The 10810-nt window shown below is 36.6% G+C and overlaps 4 protein-coding genes across 4 annotated transcripts; all 4 read left to right on the top strand.

Moving 5' to 3' along the window:
• Nucleotides 1-3333: 3333 nt before the first annotated feature.
• TM35_000131740 (uncharacterized protein) lies at nt 3334-4113 on the top strand (the record flags this gene model as incomplete). Its single annotated transcript, XM_029025390.1, has 1 exon — nt 3334-4113. The coding sequence occupies one exon, from the start codon at nt 3334-3336 to the stop codon at nt 4111-4113; it is 780 nt and encodes a 259-aa protein (XP_028883236.1).
• Nucleotides 4114-5326: 1213 nt separating this feature from the next.
• Nucleotides 5327-6433, top strand: TM35_000131730 (uncharacterized protein; the record flags this gene model as incomplete). Its single annotated transcript, XM_029025389.1, has 1 exon — nt 5327-6433. The coding sequence occupies one exon, from the start codon at nt 5327-5329 to the stop codon at nt 6431-6433; it is 1107 nt and encodes a 368-aa protein (XP_028883235.1).
• An 892-nt stretch (nt 6434-7325) lies between these two features.
• Nucleotides 7326-8114, top strand: TM35_000131720 (uncharacterized protein; the record flags this gene model as incomplete). The annotated part of the gene is made up of 1 exon (XM_029025388.1): nt 7326-8114. The coding sequence occupies one exon, from the start codon at nt 7326-7328 to the stop codon at nt 8112-8114; it is 789 nt and encodes a 262-aa protein (XP_028883234.1).
• An 864-nt stretch (nt 8115-8978) lies between these two features.
• Nucleotides 8979-10658, top strand: TM35_000131710 (uncharacterized protein; the record flags this gene model as incomplete). Its single annotated transcript, XM_029025387.1, has 1 exon — nt 8979-10658. The coding sequence occupies one exon, from the start codon at nt 8979-8981 to the stop codon at nt 10656-10658; it is 1680 nt and encodes a 559-aa protein (XP_028883233.1).
• Between the last annotated feature and the right edge of the window lie 152 nt (nt 10659-10810).

Below are 10810 nucleotides of genomic sequence, written 5' to 3'. Positions count from 1 at the left end.
AAAAAAAAAAAATAAAAATAAAAATCAACGAAAAAAAAAAGGAAAAAAAAAGGGGAAAAATAAATGTGAGGATCGAATGAATAAAATTTCCAATGGGAATAAAATTGGGTTGTGTTTGCTGTGGAGATGACAGGCGGTTTTGATGCGGCAAGCCGTCCGTGGACCACACAAAGACACGAGAGAGAGAAAGAAGGAAAGAAGGAAAGAGAGAGAAAGAGAGAAAGGAAGAGAGAAATAAATATATATATGTGGAGATATCTGTTTTTTTCTTTTTCTTCTCTTTTGTCTCTTTTTTCTCTCCCTCCTTTCCCCTTCCCATCTCTCTCTCTCCCCCTATATCTCGTTTTTATTTTATTTTTCTCTTTGTTTCTATTGACGTATGATATGGGCTCTTTTTTTTTTATTATTATTATTATTATTATTTCGTTTTCACTATAATAATGATGATACTAATAGCAATAGCAATAGTAGTAGGACTGATACTAGCAATTAGAATAATGGTGATAGTACGAGGGATTCATCTTTATATTCTATCTCTCTCTGTTTCTTCCTATTAAGAGATGGAGATAGATAGATAGATAGATGGACCGAGAGGAAGAGAAGGAAAGAAAGAGGGAAAAAGAGATGGAAAGAGAGAGAGAGAGAGAGAGATACAGATAAGTGTCTCTTTCTTTCTCTAATGGGTATATATATATATATATATTACTTGATTTTCTCTCTTTTTGTTTGTTTTCCTTTTTATTTATTTCTTTTTGTTGTTGTGCGATTCTTTCGTTATTTTATTGTCTATGGACGATAAATAGTCATTACAGGCATGGATAATGTGAAGGCCTGCTGTAGACAGAGAGGTGAAGTACTAATAGTAATCGTAGTAGTAAATGGTAATTAGTAATGATTAGCAAGGGGGAAGGTGGGAAATAAAGAGAAAAGAAAAAGGAACGCATCACTTGAGAATAGAAAAGAAAAGAAAAAAAAAAGGAAAAAAAAGGAGGAGGGAGTAAAGAGGAAAGGTGCACATGAAGGAACAAGAAGAAGGGAGAATATATCTATATCTATCTATCTATATATATATATATATCTTTTTCTCTTTTTTTTTCTCTCTGTTGGCAATGATAGCTGGCAGAGAAGAAGAAGAGGGTAAAAGAGTAATATCTGAGGGTAGTAGAGTTAAGCGTCCGTAGGGCTATATATATATATAAATATAAATATAAATATAAATATAAATATAAATATAAATATATGTCTGACTCTACTTTTTGGGATATATTAGTCTTTCTGTCGTCTATTCTTTCTCTTTGCATGAATTCTTCTAACGGCACCCCTTTCCCTTTTTTTCTCTCTTCTATATGTATGCGTTTTTTTTTTTTTTTATTATAATGATTATTATTTTTCTTTTTTTTTCCTTCATCATTTCCTCATTTTTGGTATGTACGTATGAATCCCCATTTTTATCTTTTTCTTTTTTTATCTTTTTTTTTCATCTTTATGGGGATAATGAATAAATGATGATGTTGAATGATGACGTTTGCTCTTGCTGTTCTGTTCTGTTCTCTACGGGTATGTTGATATCTTTTGTTGTGTTGATGTTCTTTTTTTTTTTTTCTCTATTCCAGCACTGCGGGTGGACTCTGCAGGGGTTGGGGAGGGCCCACGTGGCAAGATGAAAAAAAAAAAAAGAAAATAAAGAATAATAAGAAATAATAATAATAAAATAAATAAATAAATAAATAAATAAATAAATAAATAAATAAATAGGGAGAGAGAACATTGGAAGAGAAGAAATAAAATGAATGAGTCTGTCTGTGGATGAGAGGAGGAATAGACGCTGGTTCCCCAAGGAGTGGCAGGCATATTTACATACAGACATTTCTCTGTTTCTTTTGTTTGTATTTTTCTCTTTGCTGCCGCATTGTTCTTTCAGCCTTTTTTTTTTTCTCTCTTATTATTCTATTCACAGTCTGATTGTTTATTTTTCATTTTCTTGTTTATCCCACCTCCAAGCTATTCCTATTGCTATTCTTAGTATCATTATTACCATTTACTATTACTATTACTATTATTGGGATTGCTGTTATTATTATTAGTATTGGTATTATTATTACCTATTATTATTACTATTACTATTATTGTTATTATTTCTATTGTTATTATTGTTATTATTAGTATTATTATTACGGTTGGTATTGACTACGATGAGTGGTATTATTATTGGATTCTCTGCTATTGCAGCTCTCCATACTGAAATGGCCTTCTGCTGAGGGGGCATATTAGTAACAACAGGAGGAGGTGTGAATGACCAACATATATATATATATGTATAAGAGAGAAAGAAGTAAAGAGAAGAATGGAAAATAATACGAACATCAATAGATGCGAGGCAAGAAGTATAAAAAAGAAAACGAAAAAAAAAAGAAAAAAAGGGAAAAAAAGAAGAGGAGAAAACATACAACATCGTCAAGTAAAGAAGAATATTAGAATGAACTTGGAAGAGAAGAAAAGAAAAGAAAAGTTTTTTTTTTTTTCGTTTTTGCTTTGTTTTATAAAGCTGATAAAACAAAGGAATAAGATAAAAAGAACAAAAAAAAAAAAAGAAAAGAAAAAAAGGTGGAGATGATGATTGAATTGTTGGAGGAGGAGAGATCACAGACGGATCTGTGTATATGCAACTTTTGTTTGTTTGTTTGTTTGTTTGTTTGAGTGGATGAGTGAGTGGATGAGATTCCTCGAGGAATATATATATATCTATTTACATATCTATTTATATATGGTAGGATGGTCTAACAACAATGACGAGAATAAAAATAAGAATAGTCATTATCATCAATTCCTAATATTAATTGCAGTCAAAAAGCATAATATGTCTCTATCTCTCTCTTTTTTTTTTTTTTTTTTTTTTTTTTTTCCCTTTTTTTTTTCTTTTTCTTCTTGTTTTCTCTCTTTTTTTTTTTTTTTCTTCCATATTTCTTTCCTCTTTTATGGGTTGANTTTTTTTTTTCTTTGTTTCTTCCATATTTCTTTCCTCTTTTATGGGTTGAATACCATATCTATCCATACCCACACACACTCACTTCCCTATGTAGAAAAAGAAGTAATAGTAGTAGTAATAGTAATAGCCTACTTACATAGTTATCTATTTAGTGACTTACTTACCTACTTACTTGCTTGTCTACATACACATCAACAAAGAAAAAAAAAAAAGAGAATCTCACCAAAACAAGAAGAAGAAGAAAAGACACACCAACACACATATATATATATATATATATATATATATAGGCCCATCCCTCAGTCCGTCTGTCAGTTCTCATTCTCCACAAACTCAATCTCACTTCAATGGGCTCTGGTGGCTCCGATCCCAGCAACCCGCAGGTGTTATTAATCCACAACGTGGAGGACGGCATCAAACGCTTCGGCAATGCGAGTAAAGAATACGTCGCGGCGGTGCGGGCGGTGAGTGCGTCCCTCGAGCACCTCGCCGTCGCGATGCGGCAGTTGTCCCTCGGCGACATCCCACCGGAACTGCACGCCCGCATTGATCGCTTCGGCACAGTCGTCGGATTACACCAAAGTGCCGCCGCCACCAACAACAACAACAACCGCAAGGGAAGTGTTGGGAATGAAAGTAATAATGATATGAACAGTGTGAATCACAGGAACAGTGCCAGTAAAGTATCTGTGCAGTTGGATTATCCATTAGCACCGTATATTAATGATTTCTCAAAGGATGTTGGGAGTGCCACGGATGATCTCAAGATGCTGACAAAGATGGCTCGCAAGAAGCAGGAGGAGTATGAAAGTGCCGCTAAGAAATATAATGAAACACGTCTGGAAGTGGAAAAGATTGAAAAGAGTGATGTAAAGAAAAACCGCAACTCCGCCGATAATCCAAAATACACAAAGAAAATAGAAAAACGGGAAAAACAACGGGTGGAGGCGGAGCAGAAGGCTCAGGAATTAAACAAGGCCTGCCAAGCACTCATCACACGCCGGGCAGAAGTAATGACTCGAGTGATGGACGCGATGGGATCGCAGACATTCCGCTATTGGAACGGCATCGCTCATTTAATGCAGGACGGCTCAATGGGCGGCAGCAGAAGCAACAGTGTTGTGTAAAAAGAAAAAAGAAAAGAAAAGAAAAGCAAAAAAAAAGAAGAAAATGAGAAAAAAAAAGCAAGAAAAGCAAAAAAAAAGAAGAAAATGAGAAAAAAAAAGCAAGAAAAGCAAAAAAAAAGAAAAAGAAAATACAAAGGGAAAAGATAGAAAAAAAAAAAGAAAAAGGTTTTCAAGGGAACAAATGGCAGCGCTTGTTATGACAACTGCCATTATTATTATTATTACTGCTATTGGATTCGTTGCTGGGGATGCGTGATGTATCGAAATTTTTTTTTAAAATAATTCCTTCTCCTATAAAATGCTTTTTTTTTTCTTTTGCTTTTCCGTGTTCGTATTGATATCTTTTGACCGTGTCCGTAGGGGCTACATATATATCCTTTTTCTATATATATATATATCTATATACATATATCTATGTAGAAAAAGAGGCAAACAAAACATCAAAAACAACAGCGAAAAAAAAAAAAAATACCAAGATCAAAGTAAAACCGACCATGAAAAAACAAAAAAAAAAAAACAAAAAAACGAACGAGAAAAAAAGAGTATATGATACATAGAACAGCTTTCCACGAAAAAAAACAACAAAAAAAAAAAACGTACGGAGGGGAAAAAGTAAAAAAAAAAAAAAGGAAATAAATATATTTTGCTGTATGGTCCCATGGTCTGCCTAACCCATAGGTTTATATTTCCTTGCCTATGTAGTTGTTGGCATTTTACGCCTTGGTGACGTGTTAAGGTTATTTCTTTCTTTACCTTCGCAGAATCTAATGGACTGGGCTACTGTGTTGGGATATTGTGGATTTCGTTTCTGTTCTTTTCCGCGGGTCCTCGCGCCTGAGGCAACAGGACGGTTCTCAATACACACACACTGCGGTATTGTAGATGCTGTCTGTTCATATCTATCTATCTGGTTTTCTCATTCATACATTTTTTTTACTATCTTTTTATTCTATTTCTATTTGTATGTTTCTCTTCTTCTTATTCTTACATCTGTTCGTTTCTCTAAAGGGAAAAAGATAAGGAGAGAACCGGGTCGGTATCATAACTCTGTCAGTAATCTAACATATATAGGACGAGGAAAGCGGAAAGAAGAAGAAGAAAGGCAGTATACGTAAAAGACTAGTGTTAAAGGGCAACACGAAGAAAGATAAAAAGAGAAAGAAAAGAAAAGACAGAGATAAAGATACCAAATAAGAAGAATAAACCCATTCTCATGACCAAAACTAAAAGGTTCTCTGCAGATTCTGACTTTGAGCAGTGTATGCACAATGCCGAGACGGTGAAAAAGAGATTGGGTACACTTGATGACTCTCTCAAAAGGTTTATTATTGCCGTCTCAGATACAGCGACTGCCTTTGAGTGTGTTGGGAACTGTTATGTAGATATGGCCACAGCGGCAACTGTACAGGCCGGCAATGAAGAACACAGTGCCGTTAGCAGACAAGTAAATGACACGCGAAGTGCATTATACAACTCTGCGAGGATCTTCGCAATGGAGATGCGTGAGTTGAAAGATGGACAGGCGTTGGTGAATTACAGAAGTGATATACATAAGCGGATTATTGAACTGCTGCGGCCACTGCGTGAGACGGCAAAAAGAACCGTTATTGCCGGGAAGACGAGAAGTGATTTACATAAAAAGTACCGGAAAGCAGTAGATGTGGTGGTGAAGAAGGAGAGAAAGTATGAAAAGAAGAACAAGCCAATCAGTGAAAGCAAACTATACAAGAAACAGGAGGCAACTCGCGATAAAGCATATGAGAGCTTTGTAAAATCAAATGAAAATTTCGTCTCACTATACAATGATCTCATTATGAACATTGAAAAGATCACTGGACAGACATTGGACAGTTTTGTGGACATCAGTTCCTCTTTACTGCAATACATGCTAAAGACCATTCAAGGTGTGATGGAAGATGTCACTAAACGTTATCCAATGATGGATAGTGTCTTTGTCAGTAAAGTTCGTAGAGAACGAAGCCCACAAGAATACAGCCCACCTCTTCAAGATAATAATAACCGTTCTCCACCAACCATGTCCTCCCGTATGAAGGTTGTGGATGTGCCCAACAGTGAGCCTGTCGCCAATGGCAGTAGTGTACATAATCACAATGGAAACACAGAGCCACTTGATTATGCACATCAGGCGGAAGAAGATCTGTATTTACTTAACTACGTCGATCTCCACACCGAATCCGAAACCCGTGGACAAAGTATGGAGCAAGAGGAACAACCAATGACCGCACTGGGACCTCCCTCAGCATCACTCGAAGTGTGTGCGACATCTGCACATGAACCCTTGCGTGTTGATTCTGAGTAAGTGAGTGAATGAGTGAGTGAATGAGTGGAAAACAAACAAACAAACAAAAACAAAAAAAAAAAGACATCTTGAGGCAAAATGAGGCCAGGGTAAATACTGGTATTTCATGATTTTTTTGTGCCTTTTTTTCCCCCTGGAGACTGCAGAGGTGCATGAGGGTCTTTCTGGGGTTTATTTAGGGAAACAGAAAGCAAACAATGATTATGATAGTAACAAAAGCCTTTGGTAAGAAATACATACATATATATATGTATATACATATACATTACAGACATTCATATAAAAATGTATAAATACATAGAACCACCTTCTGCAAAAAAAAAAAAAAAAAAAAAAGCGTACGGAGGGGGAAAAAGACGAAAAAAAAAAACCGTAATTTTTATTTTATGCTCCCATGGTCTGCCTACATCTATGGGCTTATATATATTTCTTTGACTACGTCCTTTTTGGCATTTTACGCTTTGGTGACGTGTTAAGGTTATTTCTTTCTTTACCTTCACAGAATCTAATGGACTGGGCTACTGTGTTGGGATATTGTGGATTTCGTTTCTGTTCTTTTCCGCGGGTCCTCGCGCCTGAGGCAACAGGACGGTTCTCAATACACACACACTGCGGTATTGTAGATGCTGTCTGTTCATATCTATCTATCTGGTTTTCTCATTCATACATTTTTTTTACTATCTTTTTATTCTATTTCTATTTGTATGTTTCTCTTCTTATTCTTCTTACATCTGTTCGTTTGTCTAAAGGAAAAAGATAAGGAGAGAACCGGGTCGGTATCATAACTCTGTCAGTAATCTAACGTATATAGGACAGGGAAGAAGTAGTACGTTGGATAAAATATTTGGGAGCTGTTCCTCAGGGTATATATATATATATATATATATATAATATGCTTCGTTTAACTTTTCGTAGTTATAGTTGCTACGCTCCTGCTGTTGGATGTGCCTTTTTACTAGACACTCTCTATGGCTCCAAGTACAGTCCACATATTGGGATGTGTAATATGCCGTATGTTTACATTAAAACTGTTCTCTTTTGCGTTTCTGGAAGGGAAAGAAGGGAATTGCGGGAACTTGAGCGTAATTATGTGCATGGCCTTATTGAATGTCTTCTCCCCAGTAACAGTTTGCAGGATGAACAGACCAAATTGGAGTTAATGCAGTTTGTGGGAGCCATGCCATCCCGCACAAGTGGTGTCTCTGCTGCAACCCCAACAGCCACAACAGTCTCTGATATGCATAGACGAAATGAAGCCATAGCCGCATTCCAATCTTTATCCACAACAACAACAACATCATCATCATTAGGATCAACAGGGCCCGTACGTAGTGGTAGTAGTAATACTAGTAGTAGTAATAGTAATAATACTAGTAATAGTGGTGGTAGTAGTGGTAATAGTGGTAGTCCACAAGTATTAGAGAATATAGCGTCTTTGCTTTCAGGGGCTCTATTGCCGGCGGCGTTAGCACGTGTATTATTATACGATGCGGTGTGTGTTTGTGTAGCGGATGGTGAGTATGATGACGGCGAGAGAGAGAGAGTCTCGCAGGTGGCGGCCAAACTTGGAATTCCCCATCATGTGCGAGAGGCGATTGAGAAGGTTGCCGTGCAGCAGCAGCAGTTGTCTATACGGAAGCGGCATTTACTACTTGGGAATGATACCCCACCACTGCGGTGATCCTCTCTTTCTCTCTTTTATTATTATTATTATTATTATTATTATTATTATTATTATTATTATTATTATTATTATTATTATTATATCCCCTTTCTTCTATGTGTGTTATGCACTCCCACCCCTCCATCTCCTCCTCCTCCTGTTTGTTATTCCTTCGCAGCGCTCGATTGGCAGTTTACTTTACCATGTGTTGCTGTTTATATTTCTCTTTCATATGGAATTTGCTGCTTCTTTGAGGGTTCTTCGCAATGTTGCTATGCATTCGGATTTTATTTTATTTTTATTTTTTTTCTTCTGTTTTTTTCCTTTTCCAAGATATATTAAATGTGTTTTTTTTTTTCCTGCCTGATGGACTGTAATATTATTCCTCTGTATTTCTACACTTCACCATTTCTTTTTCTTTCTTTCTTTCTTTCTTTCTTTCTTTCTTTCTTTTCTTTCTTCTGCTTCTCACATATATTAATTTAAATAATAATAAATATAAACAAAGCCGGTAGCGTTCCCCCCCTCGACGCACAACGGACAGGCACTGTGAACAACGTTCAAATATAGGCAGGTAAAGAATACACAACAACAATAGACGATAGCAGAGAAAAAAAAAAAAAAAACACTACAATAAGGAAGAAGAATAGAAGGAAAATAGAAGAAAAAAAAAGGGCGCAAAGGCGGTTGAAACCAAATAGACGGTTATCCAAGATATCTGGATTTCTTTGGTGTTTCCCCCGCCGCTCTTTATATATTATTATTATTCTTCTTGTTCTTGTTGTTGTTGTTGTTTTTTTTTTCTTTTTACTGATTGTTAGTGATTCTTCCTGTATTTGACGGATTCTGTGTCTATTTTTCTTTGTGCTCGATATCATAGAAATGGCTTCACTTGGGCCTCATGCAGTAATTCCAGTTATGTCCATATGTGGTTTTCTCGCTGTACTTATTGTGGCAATCCTTATTTACTTTTTCTGTTGTCTCCGTCGGCGTGATGTCTCTCATAAGTATCATCATTACCCAGGATTTACACGCCGCCGTACATTTGAGTTAACATCCCATCCTTCACCGGGAATCTATTCATCACCATTGGAGGTAGAATTAAAGTCCACCTATGGGGATCAGTGTGATATTCTCGTGGATGTAAACTATATACCACATGAGGAAAATACAATCGATGTCAGTGGATATGCTGAGAATAATAATAATACTGTTAAACTTATCGGTACAGATGAATACTATAGTGATCAGTTTTTACTGTACACGGCACCATTGGTATTTAATGATCCTGGGAACTACACCGTGTACGCACATACAGTATATCCATCACTGCAGATTGTGGGAGCTGTACACCAGTTCTCTTTTACGGTAAAACTTGAGACCCAAGGAGCATTGCAAACTCTTCAGCAACAATCACAACGTCAGGAAAGTGAACAACAGGTAAGTATTAATGTTTATCGCGACCCTGGTAAATACGCACTTTCACCACAGACTGACAGTTACCTTAAACCTCTTCCTCCTCGTATTATTCCTGAAAAGGGTGAGGTGACAACTTTTACATCTATTATCATAGCACCTAATGAGGGAAGTACAACTCCAGATCAGATTCGATATAGTGTAGATGGTTCATTTCCATCTCTCTTGTATACTGGACCTTTTACCCTTTCCACTATATTATTTGGTATGGATAGTAAAAGTAAACGTCAACCGGTAACTGTCCGTGCAATCGCCATATCAGGAGTAGATGGATCGCAAACAAGTGATGTAGTAGAGGCTCACCTTATTGTTTTTGAAGCGGGCCATACTTTTTTTGATCCTAATATACCATCACCCATAGCACGAATTCGAGCTTTGGGTGCAGAGCTGTACTTTGATGAATCACAACGTCCACCAAATACCAATATTATGTATCAATTAGTGTATATTGGAGAGGCTAGACAAAAACCCAAATTTTCCCGTAAAAAGGGAGTCCTGTATGGTGGAAGACCAGTTCCACTAAGTGAAGATGTAGCATTTATTTATGCATGGACATTTTTAGATGATAGAAATCAACAAATGAATGGTGACGGACGCCGCAATGTGCGTAGTTCTGCAGCTGTATATGATTGTTGCCGCGCCACTACATGGAATAGAGGACCGCGTGAAGAGATATTTGAAGAAGGGGAAAGATTACAACATCAACAAACTCTCCCACCACCATGTATTTGCATAAGCTGTAAAGAGATGGATCTCTACTTTGAGGATCCTCCAGCAGGTGGGATTATCTGTTACACCTTGGATAGTACAGAACCTGTACAACCAGATGCCACCACCACAACAGCATTTATGGCTGGAATTGGGTTTGCTGGCTCAACACATCTTCCAAAGACCCATGGAAAGAAGTTAAACTTAAGTACCCACATCTACAAAGAGAATCAACCCATTCATGTCACTTTACTACAAACAGAGGAAGTGTTTTTGGCAGCACGTACATTTATTCCTGTTGTAGATCCTGCAGCTGGAGGTGTAGTGACAAGTTACCGATACGGTGAACGTTTTTACCGTGGATTCTTAAGTCAATAGAAGATACTGCTTATACATTTTCTCTTACTGAAAATGAAAAAAAAAAGTAACAAAAAAAAAAAAAAAACCAAATCAATATGTCTGATGAGCCAGTTGCAAAGAAAACAAAATCAGAGCATGATCGGAATTGATGTACGTTTTTTTTTTTTTTT

This window comes from Trypanosoma theileri (genome assembly GCF_002087225.1).
Source record: "Trypanosoma theileri isolate Edinburgh chromosome Unknown TM35_Tth_13_V1, whole genome shotgun sequence".
Lineage (NCBI taxonomy): Eukaryota > Euglenozoa > Kinetoplastea > Trypanosomatida > Trypanosomatidae > Trypanosoma > Trypanosoma theileri.
This window is presented reverse-complemented; position numbering and strand designations above follow the sequence as displayed.